At 40.6% G+C, this 18,847-nt stretch overlaps 1 protein-coding gene across 3 annotated transcripts; it reads right to left on the bottom strand.

Moving 5' to 3' along the window:
• Positions 1-4,350: 4,350 nt before the first annotated feature.
• On the bottom strand, positions 4,351-18,554 carry capn3b (calpain 3b). 3 transcript variants are annotated; one of them, XM_076167992.1, is made up of 23 exons: positions 18,123-18,554; positions 15,712-15,781; positions 15,043-15,161; positions 14,559-14,692; positions 14,071-14,239; positions 12,572-12,655; positions 12,398-12,489; positions 11,935-12,012; positions 11,686-11,846; positions 10,532-10,701; positions 10,437-10,448; positions 9,324-9,532; positions 9,147-9,183; positions 8,032-8,055; positions 7,752-7,835; positions 6,464-6,541; positions 6,314-6,371; positions 6,174-6,238; positions 5,799-5,867; positions 5,632-5,710; positions 5,425-5,541; positions 5,168-5,226; positions 4,351-5,017 (listed from the first exon to the last, which is right to left on the bottom strand). In XM_076167992.1, exons 1-23 carry the CDS (start codon positions 18,489-18,491, stop codon positions 4,991-4,993), a joined length of 2,364 nt encoding a protein of 787 aa, XP_076024107.1. In that variant the 5' UTR covers positions 18,492-18,554; the 3' UTR covers positions 4,351-4,990. The 3 variants fall into 3 exon arrangements, with proteins under 3 accessions (XP_076024107.1, XP_076024108.1, XP_076024109.1); XM_076167993.1 differs by having other exon boundaries at positions 6,464-6,535; XM_076167994.1 differs by lacking the exons at positions 14,559-14,692; positions 15,043-15,161; positions 15,712-15,781; positions 18,123-18,554 and having other exon boundaries at positions 14,050-14,139.
• Positions 18,555-18,847: the final 293 nt, after the last annotated feature.

Genomic DNA, 18,847 nt, shown 5'->3' with positions numbered 1-18,847 from the left:
CGAGGTAGATTTTTTCTAAAGTCTGATGGCCACAGGGAGGAAGGATTTCCTGCCAGCGTTCAGTAGTACACCTGGGAGGAATGAGTCTGTTACTGAAGGTGCTCTTGTATGAGGTCAGTACCTGGTGGAAAGGGAGGTAGAGGTAAACTCTAAAGCACAGTAAGAGCCTGGGAGAAATAGAAAAAATAGCCAAGCTCCTTGGCTACTCAGAGATAGACAAGATTGTCCAGCAGTGCCGAACCCCCAACTGCTCCATGGCTGCCGTATAATGGCTGCCCTGCACCCCCTCTGTAATGCATGTGATTTTGTGTGTGTCTGTGTGATATGAGGGGGTGCAAGATAAATTTCAATTGCATGCGATTTGCCTTGAATTGCATGCAAAATGACGAGTAATAAGTATCTTATCTGAGTGAATGGAATGAAATGAAGATAAGATAAGATACAAGCTAGTGGGCTGAAGTGGGCTTCTGGAGTGAGATTTGGAAGTTCAGGCATGCAAGTGGTATCAACCCGTTTCAGGAACTTGCAATGGCTGCTGTTTCTACATTGTTCTTGCCACATTTGAATGCTGAAGTTGCGAGATTATTCAGCCAGATGAGTGTGAAGTCTGAAGCTGTCTGGTGAGGCTTGCTATGAGCACAAGCTGCCTGTTAATATTTTGCAGCTTTTTTTCAGCTGCTTACTCATTTAAGTCAGCTCCCTCAGTTGCTGAACCTGCCATAGAAAGCCTTGATTAAAATGAAGATGACCTACTCTTTCTGTGAGCCAGCACAGTGTGTGTGTGTGTGTGTGTGTGTGTGTGTGTGTGTGTGTGTGTCTGTGTGGAGAGGGGTCAGGGAAAAAAGCAATGAACCTGAATTAGGGCCAGACTAGTTACAATGTAGATTGTTAATGTTGTCAAGTTAAAACCATCTCTGCAAAAAAATTTGATAGTTATGGCATAAAAAGTTTATGTTTTACTGTGACACGTGTAGGCTCCTAAATGTTCGGGGAACTCCAGAGTTCGAGGACAGGTAGAAGACCGCTCCACCGAGACCTGCGCAACGGCAGTGAGGTGTTAGTGGAGGCAAAAGGGAATTCCTTGTGGGACAAGGTAACCTGTTAAACAGAGGCATAAATCAAAGTAAAACAACTATGGGGGAAATTTATTTTTTATTTTTATTTTTATTCACTCAAATGTCATTTTAAGTTTTCATTTTCTTTACATTTTTCTGTTTTTCTTGTATCTAACTGTCCTTTTCTTTTTCTGATGCTTTTATTTTATTTTATTGTAAAGCACTTTGAATTGCCTTGCTGCTGAAATGTGCTATATAAATAGGATTGCCTTGCCTTTCCTTGCCTTTCCTTGCCTTGAACCCACACTGCAATCTAAGCCACATATTTTTCTTCTGCCCGATGTAATACTATTACTGGTCCCACCATATTGGGAATGGAGTATCAACCTTCCCCTAATATAGCCATCTTCAGAACTCCACTCTACTCGTCATCTAAACACTGCACAAAAAGAAATGATCAGTTTCACATCTCTGCTTGCCAGGCAGCACCTGCTCCGGCAGTGGAAATTCCCCACCTTTGTCTCACAATGGCTGAAGGACATTTTATTTTTCTTCGACTCAAAAAAATCGAATACACTATAAGGTTTCACACCGATAACTTATATCAGAAATGGCAACCATTTATCTCATACTTTACAGATCTACAGGTTTTGCCAGACCTTGCCCTCTAGAAAGCTCTCTTCTTAGCCATCCTAAATGCTTCATATTGGGACTCAGTGTTAAGCGTCCTTGGGTTTCTTGAAAGGCACTATATAAATCCAAATTATTATGATTATCATTATAACTGTCTGCTGGTGTCCTCCCTCCCCAACATGCCTGCATGCCTCTACACAGGATCTAGTGACCAGACATTCTGCTGTTACAGCATCAAGGTAACACATACATGCAAAAGCCAAAACTCCTTTTTGTCGGGGTAATTTCTTTAATTTACACTTTTTTTTATGTCTGTGCCACCTGAAAGGACTTTAAATGAATACACATGCTTTGTGTTATCCTGAAATCCAATTCCACACATTTGTCTTATTGTTCACTTGTGTCCACATTTGTCTGAGTGATTGGACGGGCCCTGAATAGCTCTCCAAAGAGGCATCCAGGAGGTATCCAGATCAGACCCCCCCACCCTCTCCCAGGCAAAGAAATGCTAGGAGGAGATCTTTCTGCCTGACCGAGTGCTGTGCTTGCACATAGCCTGGAACATTGTGTATGCCGGGCTCGCCAATGGATCAGTTGCTGGTTATGACTTAAATGTGAGCAAGAACCTCTCACTCCTGATCAGGGCTCACAGTAACTCAGCTGAAGGTCATATTTCGGTTAAGACCTGCCTGAGATACCCTACATCTCACAGTGACTGTACTCTAATGACTGACTTTAATGAAATTTCAATTTAATCCCACACCCCAAGAAGTTCATGACCCCCATCATACATAACGTCTGGACTACCTCTATTCTTTTTGTTTTATCTGCATTTGAATAGAGCTGCTGTTCAGTAAGTGGTGAATAACTAGAGGGGAAATACTACCAACTTCCATTATAAGCATTTGGATACAAGTTGCACACAGTATGTTTCAGGATCTGACTCTGTACGACATACCCGTGTGATTTATCCAGGTCAGGGTCTAATATCAGAACTGAAACATTTTCAGCTGCTCTCCATATCCGGCCACAGTGAGAACAAAACATGAAGTGGAGATATAATCTTTTTTGTCTACTACTGTGTTTTCATGTGAAATTCTACATACACACATACATAATAGTACATGCTTACCAGGAAATGCAGAAATGTGTAGACCTGCGTTTCTGGAACTGCAAAATTGTTATGTATGTTATGTGAACTGAATGAAACACTGTTTTTGTGGTCAGGTGGTGAGTGAGTTTGTTTTCAGCGGCTCCAGTAATGCATCTGTTCATGCCCACAACATCCAATAAGGCCTTCATTGTGTTTGTCATGAACATACAAATTCTGATGAATTGATTTTTGAAATTTGTTAGAAAATTAAAGAAAATTTGAAAATACTTTAGAAAATTATGAAATGCCCAAAAAGTTTAGGAAAGGTTTTCGAAAGAAGCAACCAAGGTAGACAATGCAGACCATTGGTTTAAGACTTCTTTCTTTTCATGTACATAACAGCAATATATTACATTTATTTGGAACATTGACCAGCACTTGTTTATTATTGGGGGATTCCGTTCTACACAGTTTTTCATCAAACAGGGACTGCATCAATGTCAGTAACGGTTTGGATGTAAATTTCCTGAAAATCATGAAAATATGATTTCAATGTTACTCTTTCAGATTTGATGATGTTCTGGTGTTTTTGATTGAGATTTACTGCAAATCACCAATTGCGAGGGACATTTGCCCTTTGCAGTGGTAGCACTGATCCTTGGCACGGCGCAGCACATCAAGCAGATACTGGTACAGGTACTGAAGTGATCACCTCTCTGTGGAAGGAAGGTGACAGCATTCATGAAACTGGGAATCATTCTTGAAACACAGAAATGATTGAATGAATGAAATGTAGCTACAATTTTTAATCTGTAATTGAGTTTACTGATTACCACAAAGTATTTAAGTTCTCTTGCACAAAAAGTACAGCTCTATGTTTGATTTCTGTCTAATTCTCTCTAATGGAATAGTTACAATTCGGATATTATTAATGTATTGTTATTTATTGCTTCATCTCTCAAGATTGTGATGGATCGGTTCGTGATCACTCTGTTTTATTATGTGTTCTCCTCTCCCTTGTTTCCCTGTCTGTGTTGTTGTTCCTGGCTGGGCGTGGCTACCTGGTTCCTGTTCCCGCCATGTCATTCCACACATCTGATGCCCATCAATCATCCAGCACTCATCAGCTGCAGTATTTAAGCTCCAGGTCATCCAACCAGTCTTGGCCAGATAGTTCTGTCAGAATCTGTAATCTCTGAGATCTCCGTCAGTTACACAGTACTTCTGTTAGGCCTTGTAGGATATGCACTGCTTCTGTTTTTGCGGGTGGATCTTTCATTGTTCCTGTTTGTTCACCTGGATTTTAGATCCACTCACTCTCACTTCCGTCAGTGTCCTGTTACCCTATCTCCAGCAGCAGCGCCCAGCTTCAGTGTCTCCAGCAGCAGCTCCAGCTCATATCCAACATTCCCTCACATAAATGTTGTCTCTTGTTAGTCTTAAGGCCATAGTGTACTTTGAAAGATGTAGACAAAGAACACAGGTACATGGTGTACACACAATTTAAGCTATTTTAAACCAAAAAAGTAATTCTTAATAACAGAATGAACTTACAAATATTTCTGAATGAAATACATTTTATTTGAGACTAATAATTTGACAGAATAACAGTATTGCCATAGATTTCTACAGTTTTGTTGCCCTGCAGAACTGTCCAGTCAACTGATAAACCCGGCTGTTGTATTTATGTCTGTGCCTTGAAGAGTTTCTCCAGTGAAGCCTTGGGGCCAGGATTACACTCGTAACTACACATACTTGTGCACATCGTTGCTACATGGTGTTGCCCACAGATCCACATATACTGTAGTAGCTACATGAAACTGGAGGATTACAAACTATATCCACTAGGGGGCAATGTTCAATCAACAGTGTTAAAGTGGCTCAACAACGATGGTGACATTTGATGAGAGCCACGTTTCACCTGAAGGTGAATGAAGATGGTACATGAGGCCATTGCATGAGTCCTGCTGTGCTCAGATGGTTTTTACTGCAAATGAGTCACAATGACTTTTCAGAACATGCACAGAAAATTCGTCAAATGACTATAGGATGCATGTTGCAGCCACCATGTTCAATGTATGCACATGCGCAGTTATCAAGTGTAACCCTGGCCTAAGATAGCACTTCATGACTGTCCTTTAAGTGTTGGGAAGACAAAATTGAACGTGAGCACTAAGAGTGCAGCCACATCAAGAGTGAATATGGTGGCCTAAGAATACATGGTCAGCTGGAGCCACTGTAGAGAAAGAGGGAGAGAGAGAGTGAGAGAGAGACACACAGAGACAGAGAGAGATTTAATGATCTTATTTAATCTTATTAGTTTTAAAGAGGATGCCTATACAGATGTTAGTTGATTTTCTTTACAAGTGAAATAGAGCTGGCCTACCTCCAGGACACTAAGCTTGATTATTCCATCTCCATCTTTGTCAAAGGCATTGAATGCTCCTGTAAAATAACAACAGATCACGTTTCATCTGTCCAACGTCAAAAGTTCAAGCCTGTGCAGTCGGGCTGAAACCAGTGTTAGCTTTAGCCCTTGAAAGGTCCGTATGGTAAACTATTGTGTGTTTAATCAGCCCTGTAGGTTTGTTTTTGGCTGATAACCAACCATGTGTTGGCTCTATGTTTTGGTGTTTTACTTACTGAACATGCCCTCCAGCCTGACAAAACAGCAGATGAAGCTGTCAAAGTCGATGTTGAGATGTTCGTCTGCATATCTCATGGCTATTATGTTGTATAACTGATTGTTGAGGTGAAAGCCTGAATGTGGGGAGGATTAAGTTTAGAGTAGATTCATGATCGACTTAAGTCTGTGGATTAACCACAGCTCATCTCTGTCAAGGTGCTCACCTGCTTTATTCACAGCGTTCCTCATCTCAAAACTGCTGATACAGCACGATTTATCTTTAACAAAAGATGTGAAGATCAGCTGCAAACACACAAGGAGACAAACTATGGAATGAGTAAAAGTAGATCAGTCAAAAATGAATGAATGTGAAGATGAGGATTTTCCTTACCTGCCATTCTTTGATCTTTTTCCACAAGTGTTTGAACTCCTGCAGATTCAGCTTTCCTGTGCCATCAGTCTGAGAGGGAGGTTACGGAAACAGCAGCTGCATTTTTTTAATGGCTTTGCAAGAACTTTTTAGGAAATTTTACCATCCTTGTGTATTTTGTTTAAATACAATCTTTTATCTTGAATGCTTATTCAAGATTCTTTATCGCCGTGTTTGACTCAATGCCACCACTTACCAGATTATATGCTCATTATTGTCGTGATTACAGTAGGTCTTGATGGTCCCGTGGTCTTGATGTTGTGGGTCTGTAAAGCCCTTATATCGAGCTGGACAAATTACATTGACTCGACAACAACAACCTTTTTGAAAGGATACATCCATCAGGGCAATCATACTTCGACACGTCTCAAGGCTGAAACCTTGTGTCTTTATTCCACCATCTGTGTAAAAAAGCAGAGTGTGGCATCAATGATCAGCATGACATAGCACAAAGACAACCTGTCCTCCATACTCACGTTTGTTCAGTACGTTTCTCATCACCTCCTTGAGTTCATTGGCACAGATTTGCATGTCCTGGTGGATGTAAAAACATATATTCATGTGTATATCGCAGTTTAATATTCAATCCTCTTGTTGTCCTTCCTCCCTGCATCATCAGGACTTACCTCCCCAGCAATCTGTTTGTAAATGGCCCTGAACTGTTTCTCCTCTTCAGTCTCTTCCTCAGGTTGCAATCGCTGTGGCTGAAAAGATCAGAAAACAGAGGTACAGGCTACTAAACATGACCTCAGTATAATTACACTAATGATTAAAAAAATCAAAAATAATGTTATTATTTTGAAAGATTCAATAAATGCTGCATTCAATTCTTTTATTATATATAATCATTTCATTGTCATTATCTTTTCAGAAATTTCCCTCGGGATAATAAACTTTTATTTTATCATCAGTACATACAGTATATACAGGCTGGTTTAGTATCCAGAGATGATGTGATATTTTGGACATGAAGCTTAAATAAATCATGTCAACCAATCAGTAAACCAGTTCATGTATGAAGTATGACATTATTCATAGTAATACAGTTAGTCTCTCCATTCCTCAACTAAAGTTTCTCTCAGCCACTTTGTATATAACTATATTCACATTACAGACCGACCCAGATCTCATTGTGTTTGTTTGTGTCTGTGTGTACACATCAGTGTAGAGACACACATCAGTTGTCTTTTCTGAGCAGTGTGAACAAACCGAATCTGGAAGTTGCAAATGACGTCATATGTACAAGTTTTGCACTCTGAACTCAAAATGCTACAGGGAGGCTGTAGCTCAGTGGGTAGAGCTTCTGCTTGGGAACTGAAGGATTGCCGGTTCGAGTCCCTGCCAAGCAAGGCACCAAACCTTCAATTGCTCCCCCCTCTGCGAAGGGTGGTAGTGTAATGCAATGTAAGTCGCTTTGGATAAAAGCGTCTGCCAAATGCTTGTAATGTAATGTAATGCAACACAAATGTACTTGTTAATTGACCACTGAACCTTTTGGGCTGGGAGAAAAATGGCAGCACAGCAGCAGTATTACAATCCTCCATGTTTTGGTCATGCACTGAACTTGTATGTAGCACTTTATCATCTGGTATTTACCATTTTCTGGTCAGTGCAATTATTGCGAAAGTTCAGTGTCATTGAGAAGCCCAGGCAGTGTTACATGAGTGGTGGTCCTACAGCCAGACAGCTGCAGCTGGGTCACTTGACCTCATTTGCCCTCAACCTGGCCTGAGTTATTTCCCAGTACATCATGAAACCTGTCTAAGATTTCATTTCAGACCTGACAGTCTCCAGGAATTACAACAGGTCAAGGGTTACAATCAGCTGTTAGTTATGAGGCAACAGTGTCAATATCTCAGCTCAACAGCAGCAGTAAATCCACATGCACACTCTGTCCCCTCACCAAGAAATTACCTTTGCTTTCTTCTTTTCGCCCTTGATGCCCTCATGCTCTATTTCTTTGTTGGCACAAGCTCTGTCTGACACAAATACGATAGGCTGTGTGTGTGTGTGTGTGTGTGTGTGTGTGTGTGTGTGTGTGTGTGTGTGTGTGTGTGTGTGTGTGTTTATGGGGGAATTATGAAAAGTGAAGGAAAATGGAAGAGAAGAGTGTTATTCAATAATGTTAATTAAAACTGGTTAAAGCCAACATGAAGTGAAGCTGAAAACAGATACTTCCACCAGTGTTCATTACCTTTTCTTTCTTTTTCTCGTCCTGCTGTCAAACCACAAAACAGAAGAATAGAAGGATGAAATGCAATGACAACAGACAGATATGTGTTATTCATGGGGAGAACAGTATGTATGTTATATAGAACATACACAACAGTGATTTTGGGGGAACAGAGCTACTGCAAGGGGGGTACCACCTCCGGTAAATGAATGAGGGTTAGGTTTAGGGTTAGGCAATTTGACAAGACAGCCTCAAAGCATATAGGAAGGCCCTCTGTAATGCCAGAGCTGCCTTGTGCCTACTACTCATCACTAATAGAGGAGAACAAAAACAGTCCACGGTTTCTTTTCAGCACTTTGGCCAGGCAGACAAAGAACCATAATTCTATTGACCCATGTATCCCCATCATTACTGCATTTCACAAACTCTACTTCTTCCCCTGAGTTTTCTGTGCTCTCTCATCTCACAGGTTTGTTGTTGTTGCTGTGCCTCTCTCTGTGTGTTTCCTTTCTCTCTCTCTCTCTCTCTCTCTCTCTCTCTCTCTCTCTCTCTCTCTCTCTCTCTCTCTCTCTCCTCTCTCTCTAAACCCAGCCGGTCAAGGCAGATGGCCGCCCACCTAGAGCCCGGTTCTGCCTGGGGTTTCTTTCTGTTAAAGTTTTGCCAAAGTGCTGCTCATGGGGGAATGTCGGGCTTCTTTAAATGCTCTGAATGTAAAATGCCTTGAGATAATGTTTGTTGTGATTATCCGCTTCATAAATAAAGTTGTATAGAATTGAATTAAAAACAAATCAGGTTAAATGCTTTATGTGTAAAGCCTTGAGATAACATTCTTTGTGATTGGCACTATTTAAATAAAGGTTGATTGAATTGAATTGAATTGAGTTTTTGCTAAGGTTTTATGAGAGGAGGGAATGGAGACAGTTTGGCGTAAATACAGAAGACTATCAGGGGATTTTGGAGTGAAACACACAGTTCACAGCTACAGAAAGTGTTGCTGATTACGGCTATTGTCCTGAAAATAAAGGAGGACAGCAATCTGGCTTGGATACTGTTTTGACAAAAGTAAATACTTTTGTCCACATCTGTTTTTAAGGCTTATCTCTTACTCCATGAATGCTACAATCACATGCGCAAACCTGATTCTGGTCAGATGCGATGGTGTTTTCAGCTTCCCTAAGAGGAAAAATAGGTCATTCAGTATTTCTGAAATTCATTCGTAATAGACAATGCTACTTGCAATTTTACAATCGTTTCACAATCAACAGCCCCCACATGAACATGCCTGGCACCCTGCCACCCTCAGTGATCCTTACTCAGAGGTGCTATTTTTCTCAGAGAAGACCCTTAGGATGAACTCTCCCTCTTGATGAGGTTGAAAGGTTGTAGGGATGATGACGTACTCTCCTGGAGGCAGACGGAAACGCTCTGTCACCTCCCGCAGGTTAATGTAGGTCTTACATTTGGCCTTGGATGCTGTGTACAGGAAGAAATCCTTCTGAAGATGTTGATTCTCCCCACACAACTGAAGATGGAAAAGGAAGCCAAATTATGTAAACTACAGCAAAACACCCTTTGGGCCCCTGTTGTAACATGATCTGGGACTAAATTAACAGACTAATGACTACTATACAGACTGAAGTGAGCTGTCCAGTAGGACTCACTGCAGTGGAAGATGGAACTTTGATAAACAAGGATTATATAAGTATTGTGCTAAATGTGCTTTTATTTTATTGTACTTATTTTATTGTAAAGCACTTTGTATTGCTTTGCTGCTGAAATGTGCTATATAAATAAAATTGCCTTGCCTTGCCTTGGCTAAATAAGAACGACACTAAATGACTGTGCTAAGATTATACTAAAGAATAACATTAAAGAATTAAGAAAAAGATTTCAGGTAAATAAGAATAAAGATGATGAAGATAAATAATTAAGCTGAATAACACAGAATAATTATGTATTGGGCTAAATATAACATATAACATCACATAAAAACTTCTGATCTCAAAAAGGGGGACGCGAAAGAAAAAGTTTGGGAACCACTGCGCTAAAGAATTGGGCTAAATAGCAATTTACATAAAGAATTCCGATTAAAAAATGATTAAAGGAATTCAGATTATCAAGAATTAAGATAGATAGATCATCCTGGGTACATTACATTATAAAATGTATAAATATCAGAGTATGTCCCCTTTAAGTAAATAAATCAGTTCGTTCATCACTGGCTGCCTCAAATGTTGCCTTGACTGCCTGCAAAGGGATCTGTCGCTGTTTGTGGAATAAATAATATAATGTACCGACAAATATGGGATTAATGTTTCTAAATTACCGCTATAGCAAATACACAACACAGACATAACAAAATAGCACTCCTGACAGGAAGATCCCCAACTTCATTGTAAGAAAGTCCATTCCGAGCCTGAACATACCTCTTCTGGCACCTGCAGAGACAAAACGCAAATAAATGTGATGTGGCTCTTTTCATGCTGCACAAAACCTGAGTGCAACGGATCTGTGCCATTACCTGGTAGATGGAAAATCCGATGGTGAAGAGTTTGGCCCCCTTGTTGCGCTGCATCCTACGACCTTTCTGCATCAGAGCCACCACCAAAGTACAGGCCTTCTGTCCGTCCTCTGGGTCATCGTCCACCTCATACAGCTGCAGACGATACTGAGGATTCGTCCAGAAAGTGTCTATAACACACAACATGTCCATTTGAAACTGGAGTCGAGAGTGAGATGACAGCAGTCTGACCAAAGACAGATAGCAGGGTTTGAAGCCAGGCTATCATCTGTATGTTGGTATTGAAGCTGATTGTAGGTGGATATTATGTAACAAATGACTATCATCATCAACTTTTAGTGATCGAGGTTAGTCTCACTGAGATCCTACTCTTTTGCATGCAAGATGACTGTGGCCAAGACAGTCACCAAGCCCAGACCACCATGTAAGAATGACTGCAGAAAAGATACAAACCATGAACCTGTAAAATTATGTAACCCTAGGAATCGAAAATCCATTCAAAGGGTGTATTTAAGCTATTTATTGCTTTGTTTACATGTTGAATGTGTGTGACATCAAAGTTGAATTCATGGCTTGCATTATTTACGTGGGGTGAAATAAACTGTATTTGGTTGTAAAATACTAAATTCAAAGTCGTGAGAGTGCTGTCATAATACTTGATGTAAACATCTCCTGTGTAATTTCCCATTATTTGTATGTAATGGACCTATGAAGAAGTGATGTAGAGGTCATGGGTTTATAAGAAGTGAATGCGAGAAAGAGAGAGAATAAGAAGAGAACCAATGTGGATGAGCAGGAAGAAGAGGTAGAGTGAGGAGTGAGCAACAAGTAGCTCAAGAAGCAACTGAATTAAAAGCTTCCTAAAAGGTTATTCAACAATGAAGTCACACAAATTGGCTGGTAAAAGTAAGCATGTTGCAGCTCTGATCACAAATTGTGCACGTTTACTATTTCATCTATAAAAATATATAGGAATAAATATCTGATAGAGATAAGGGTAATTCATTGAGGAAATAAATCAATGATTCATAAGAATCTGGAATTAAATACTGATACTTATATATGGAATGAAATGATGAATTTTATGAAATGAAACGGAAAACATGGAACGATGAATGATGTGATAATGAAAGAGTTGATATTAATGAGTTAACCTGGGAAGTTCCTGCATCCTCCAGCTGAGCTGCCTCTCACCCAGCGACCCTCGTTCACTGACACCGTCCAGCTTTGCCTCTCATCATCCTCCAGTGTGTCAGGGGTCAGATTACACATCTCCAGTTTAGTGAAGTTCTTCTTAAAATCATCAAAGGACATCCTGGACAACAACATGGAAGAGGAAATATTTCCATTAAGCTTTGTATAGAAAATGGGAAAAATTGTGAATGTGATGAGGTTTTACTTACCAGAACTCACTTGCTTCTACAGTCTGTTTCTTTAAGTTGTCCTTGTCTGCGACAGAAATGTTGGACCATTCCTTTGAACTATGCAAAGATTGAGTCATACATCATACAAGTGGAAAGATGCTGTCAAACAAACTCAAGTATGACATGATGGTATGATATTTGATGCAGATTTTTATCTTGTTTCTATAAAATACATAATTTTGAATAAATATTTTTGAAATCCATAAGGGAGCAAGCTGAGTTAATACAAATTCTAAAGGAAAAAGAGGAGAAGAAGAGAATAGCTGTGAAAAGAAGACATTTCTGCCAAACTTGCCATGTTTCTAAGATTACGGTTTCTCTATAAAAGAAAGCTGAGGCTAAAATTAAGCCTCAAACACCAGAGGTTTTAATATGTTGTCAGATGTGTAAATATTCATTCTAAATGTTAGCCTTCAGTACATTGGGTGACATCATTTCTCACCTTGCACTCCACGCTCCCTTCCACAGTACAACACCCCAAGGATTTCGTAGCCGAATCAGGCGAATCTTGGTGTCCTTCTCCTTCACATCACACTGGAAACAATGAGCCAGACAATAGACCCAGTTATCATCACCTGCATAAGAATACCACATCCACATCTGTGTGTTACTGTACCTCCTCCAGGCCGATGATGGAGTAGGCGTGGCCTCTGACCAGCCCCAGATCGGTCCGACTCTCCATTTCACTGGCCGAAAAAACCTGAGAGTGACGCCACAGCAGAATAACACAGGCAGAATGAAAGAGAATCCTTCACTTGTACCCATAATGATAAGATGTTGTATTTACATTTAAATGACAGATTAGCTATATTCAGTGTTATGCTTTCTGTCTTATGTTGATTGATCAACTTTTACATGTCTTTACTATAGCACTTTTTGCTATGTTTATACTCATTGCTGATGTTTATGTCGTTTCTTATATTGGTTTAGTCGCTTGCCAATGCACTTGTGTAGCACTGTGGTCAGTCTAGCAATCTTTCAAGTGAGCTTTATAAATTAATTTGATATGATTTGACTTGACAATGGTGCACAATTAGAGAACATTTCAGGAACTGTCTCTTTAATTAACGCCTCCGTCCAAAAAAGGCTGCTCTGCTCTGATTGGTCAACTACATCAGGCCTGAACTGGCAGCACCCGCAGAGTGTGAAACACTGAAACCAAACACTTGGGAGCTTGATGATGCAGAGGAATAGAGAGTGGAACAGACACGTGGTTCACAAAGTTCAATCCCCACTCTCTTCTATTCTTCTCATCGAGGTATGGTTGATAGACTTACGGAGTAAATGTGTATGTGAGTCAGCTGTGGTGCAATATGGCTCATATGCTATGAGAGTTGATTGGCTTGATTGATTGGTTTGTCTGTCAGCAGAACATCAGAAAATGTTGTAATAATTGTAAGTAGTTAAACTTGGTGTGCAAGTTGGACATGATCCAATGAATTCATAATATTTGAACCATAAGTCACAGACTGAACATTTTATCTTTTTCTGTGAATTCTTTGGGTCACATTTTCTACATTTTAACAGCTTTTTCTATATCTTCAACAATTTTGAGTCAATTGTGACAAAAGAACTGTACTGAATTGTGACAAAAGACAAAAGAATGACTGAACTAAGCCAGACAAAAGATCTTTTCATATTCTGCTATAGGCCTAGACTGCTGGGGGACTTCCCATGCTGCACTGAGCTCCACTCTCCTCCTCTCTCCCCTCTCCATCTGTGCATATCCATAACATTACATTACCACTGCATTCCACCCACTTCTTCCCTAGTTTTCTCTGCTCGCTCGTCTCACGGGTTGCTGTGGAAGCCTGTCCTGTAGAGATGAAGACCCTGTCCTGTCATACATTAGTCATATTTACATTTGTACTATCGTTGTTGTTGCTGTGCTCTCTCTCTCTTGTCCTCTCTCCCTCTGTCTGTCTGTCCGTCTCTCCCTCTCTCTCCTTGCCTCTGTTGCCAAGTGCTTGCTCATGGGGGAATGTTGGGCTTCTTTAAATGCTTTCTATGTAAAGCGTCTTGAGATAACATTTGCTGTGATTTGGCGCTATATAAATAAAGTTGTATTGAATTTGATATAATTTAACTCTGTACCTTATTGGACTAAACACTCACATCTATGGAGCAGCCCATCAGGGAGCCCCTCTGCAGGGCTTTCTTCAGGATCTGATAAAGGTCTTTTGGTGCATGTGACAACTCGAAAAACTCAGTAACTCCTCCTGTGAAATCCTCCATGGCTTCCAGAGTGTTGCCTCCCTTCAGGGCTTCATAAGAGCCGTGCAACCTGAGAGGGAAGTGATGCATTTAAATGAATGTGATGAAATATCTGCCCTCTGCAGCTAGTTAGATAGAGGGAATTTCCAGATACTATCACTTTAAAAATATTATCCCAGCATGTTTATCTGCGCTGTAAACTCCATGATGCACAGTTTGACCTTGCTTTAGAAAGAAAACTTAAACCCTCATTATCAAACTGAATGACTAATTATTATTATTATCTGTGGAATAATGGGACATGTGAACCAGGCTGAATGGAATCATAGTTTGACACCTTCTCCACATTGCAATGGATATTAATAGAGTCCTTGATACATCATGCTTACTTGGCATACGCTTTTTCCAAAAGGGCACTCCAGTACTCGTTCTTTCTGAAAGATTTAGTGAAAACCAGCTTGTTGTTGAGGGTAGGGATGCGGTCGTCCACAACCACATCCACCCATTCCCCATAACGCCAGAACTGTTGAGAGAAAGTCAACAGTGAAAGAGAATCAAAGACAGCGAAGAGGTAGACTAAGAGTGCAAAAAAAGGATTTGTCATGCAAGAAAAGTGGAAATTAATGATAACAATGGAACACTTTGGAACAAGCAAGGATAAGCTCGCTCACTTTCTGTGTCTTTATATGATGTAACTGTACATACTTCTTTACTGGTATTCTTACTACATCATCATTATCAGCATCAGCATCAAATGTTATTAATCTGATGAAATGTACTACACAAATGTTACACCTCTTAAGCCATTGTCAAGTAATCACATCTTCTTATTATGATATAAGTTACTATTCTATTGTGTGTGTGGACCAAAACCTGGAAGTGAAAGATGCCTGCATAGTCATGGGTGAAGCTCTGGTCTGGAGGAATGACTCTGTACAGCAGCTTCTCATTCAGAGTCAGACAGGCGATAGCAGCCAGCAGCCAGCAGTCACCTAGTAACACACATGCAGTACTCATTAACCCTCTGGTGTCAAAGTTAAACTTTCACAGATGAAAGCTTGAATGGGACCCTATTGTTTTTGCTCGTATCATCATTATAACATTTTTTTTTCTTCGACCAGAATTGCCAAACTTATTCTGCAGCCGCAATAGTGCAACCTGCAAATGTGAAATCTGTTGGGAAGATGTTTGATGGAGCAGTGTAATGAAGCAAAGACCTGTTGGTTAGTAACTTGCTAATTGTGAGGCACCTATTTAGAAGATTTATATCTGGTTTATATCTTGTTCATATCTGATGCGTTTGGTCAAGAGAGTTGCATCTATTGGCACCATTTCTGCCAAATGTAATGTGATGATATCAACATCTAAAAAAGCCTAATAGAATTAAAACACACACAATTATAAGTTGCATCAACTCCATTTTTAATATGGGCCCTCAAAATGGAAAAGGACTTAAGACTTAAGGGCCCATTCTTGAGACTTATTTGTAACTTGCAAAACATTGGCAGTGTTATTGAAAAGCAGAAACAGAATAATTATTACCCAATTCTCCTTGACAGATGTCTGTCCTGTTGGCTCCGTCGATGATGAAATGAGGATTTTGACAAATTTCCTGTTTTGGAAAACACACAGTGTGAGGAGAAACTGTACATTTTGTGAACAGAGACAGAGAGAGACGTATGGCGGAGGTGGGGTGGAGGGTGCTGTCCGTGATCTGCACCGGCAAGTGCGGTGGCACCGGCAAGTGTGGCGGCACCGGCAAGTGCACGATAGAAGCGCCCCTCCCCCTACCCCCTTCACCAGCGCAACTGTGCCACTGTGACTCCAAGATTCCGACTCCGGAGTGAGAGTGATGGAAGGTCAGTGGCCAGTGGGGGGCAATTTCTTTTTTGTTGCAATTTTTATCCAAAGCCAGTTTCCAAAGGGTGAGAGGCAGGTTACAAGCTGGACAGGTTGCCAGTCTCTCACAGGGATGAAACATGGTGAATACAACATTTTTGTACAACAATTAACAGATACAAATGCGGGCGTGAAATAAACCCATGTTCCTATCACTGACCAATACAGTGATCAGTTCTACCTTTATGTTCTGTGTTCACATAAAGAGGTAGTGACAGGCAGACTATGAACTTTACAACACACCCTCCATCTGAGATTGAGTTTGAATCATTTCCCTGGCTGGTGAAGTCAGCATGAAACCTATCCCATTTGCGATACATGAGGAGGCAGCTGTCATAGGTTACCATGAGGTCATGACCCTTTAGTCCTCTGAAGGAGCTATAATGTTGTGCTCTATGTAGAGACGCCCTCCCTTCATAACTGCACGTCTCTGTCATGGCTGCAGGCCTGACTGCTCCTGTGGGCTCCCTGGAACTTATCAACATATCCTCTATGACCTCAGCAAAGCATTTGGGTTGACAATGTTTGTACCCACACTGTGCCAGGTCAAGTTCTCCATTGTTTTTTTCCCCCCATAAATGCTGTGTTTTGGGGTCTTTCCCCTTGTTGTCTCAGAGATTTTGGGCTGGGTCAGGAACCTGTGATACTGAGACATATAAATACATCTGATTCCAAGCATAAAAAGTACTGTAACTGCTTTTTGAAACCCCTCATCCAACAACTATGATTGGCACAATGAACAAATTTATTTATTTTGACTTGCAATGCCAGATTTACATATTTATGCATTTATTTCTCTGACTTCCTGACACAGCAAAGACTTCCTCTTATCACATGATTGGCTGGGGGAGGGGGGGGGCTAAAACTGCACTGTCATGTTCCTAGTTTAGACTTCCCTGCTGAGCCCTGGGTGTGGTCCTTAATCCCTCCCAAATGAGGAAAACACATGTAATCAATCAATTGTTCGTGTGTGTGATTTTTTACCTATTTCTCAGTGTTTACATGCGTCAGTGTGTCAGTGTGCCAGTGTCTGGTGCAGGTGGTAGACTTCTTCAAGACCTTTTATAGCCAGTTAATTTTGGTTGGTTCATTGTCATTTCAGCATGTAACACTGACTTATACAACAACACACCTGGTAAGACACTCTACAAGAAGAAAACTAATAAGACAGGTTCTGTATTACACAGTCTGTCTGTGCTGCCCGTAGTTGGGCCAGAATGAGCCTATGTAAGCCTAATTGATCTAAAACAGCCTGTTTTCACTAAGTGTGCACATTGGTGGTGTAGCAAGCAAAAGTAAAAAATGGTTGTGTTTTTAGGCACACTAAGCTGATCCATAAATGGAAATGTGTGATGGAAAACTGTTGACTAACAACAACAACTACAATAGCTTCGATGTTGCATTAAATGTAATGTTTCCATTTGTAAAATGTTTATATGATATCTAAAACACATCAACTCGTGGATCTAAAACAATCCTGAGATACAATGTCTTCATCTCATGTGTTCATTTAAAGTTAAAATATTCACAGTTCGTCCTACAATCTTAGGATTGATAACTGCTCTCTGTCTTGGTGTCGCCCCCTCTTACGCCACAGCTCCTCTTCTCAGGAGTCCTGTATTCCAAATTATTTTAGAACTATGTATTTCTAACTAAACTTTTAATCGAAGATTTTAGAAAAAATGGGCTCTGTGCAAGTGATCTCCTTCATGGATGGATCTTTTTGGCTGGCTTTGTAACTTTTCACAGCAGTGAGACAACTTTGGTTAGATTCTGGCTTGCTGCTTGAAGATCAGAAAAGTAGTTGCCACCGTATTTCTCTGCACTAACAGCAGGGATGCACCTGTGGTGTGTGTCAGCTGCCTGTAATTAAGGGGGGTGATACCCAATAGCTATGCACCCACAAATATGTAACCATATCAACTCAACCCCTCATATGTTGTGGTTGTAGAATGAGATACACAGATGGTTTTGAGAAGTACTTTTGTTTACATTCAGCTTTGACATAAATATGTGATTTTCAGACAGATTCCCTGCTGTGGAGCTCCACTCACCGTGGGACGTTTCCATTCAAACTTGATTGGGTGTTTCTGATTGTAGTAGAGTGAGGAGTCATCTGCAGGGAACAGGGGGTCTTCAAACAGCACCTTCTTGTGCACATATTTGTCTCGCAATTCCAAAAAGGTCTTGAGCCGCTTAGCATCCTTGACAGCCTCATTTCTGCTCAGAATTGCTGAGTAGATAGAGTTGGACCCAGCAGAAGGATATTCAGCTTTATCATCTTGTCCAAATGATGCCTCTGTTTCAAAAAGCTCCATCACCTGGACATCTTCCACAATGACTGGTGTGTCTTTATTTGTCTCTTCCATGGTGTTGTCAGCCACAGCCTTGGTCTCTAGCAGTCCTGTTTCAAAAGTCAGCATAGAGCGTGTAAAAAGACACCTTGGACTCCTTCCTTATTTGCAAAACGGGAGCATGAACTTGCAAAACAGCCCAAAGAAACTTACTGTATCCTTCCTGAACTGGCTTTGACTTTTACTTCCTTTATTTTTTTGGAAGTAGGGTGCTCTCAGCATTCATGGACTCACTACCAACCTCTCACAATGTCATTTGCACATGCAGTGTTGTCCCTGATGCTGGACCTAAATATAGGCCTCTTTAAGGGAGGGGAGGAGGATTCTCCAAGTGAGACATGAGGTGCTGCCAACATTTCTAATGCACAGCATTTGGCTGATAGAATGTACAACCATCAAACCTGTGTACCATAAATGTGGCTTAC

Source organism: Genypterus blacodes, unplaced genomic scaffold (genome assembly GCF_046128005.1).
Source record: "Genypterus blacodes isolate CSIRO-AG114 ecotype Tasmania unplaced genomic scaffold, CSIRO-AGI_Gbla_v1 ptg000185l_1, whole genome shotgun sequence".
Taxonomy (NCBI): Eukaryota; Metazoa; Chordata; class Actinopteri; order Ophidiiformes; family Ophidiidae; genus Genypterus; species Genypterus blacodes.
This window is presented reverse-complemented; position numbering and strand designations above follow the sequence as displayed.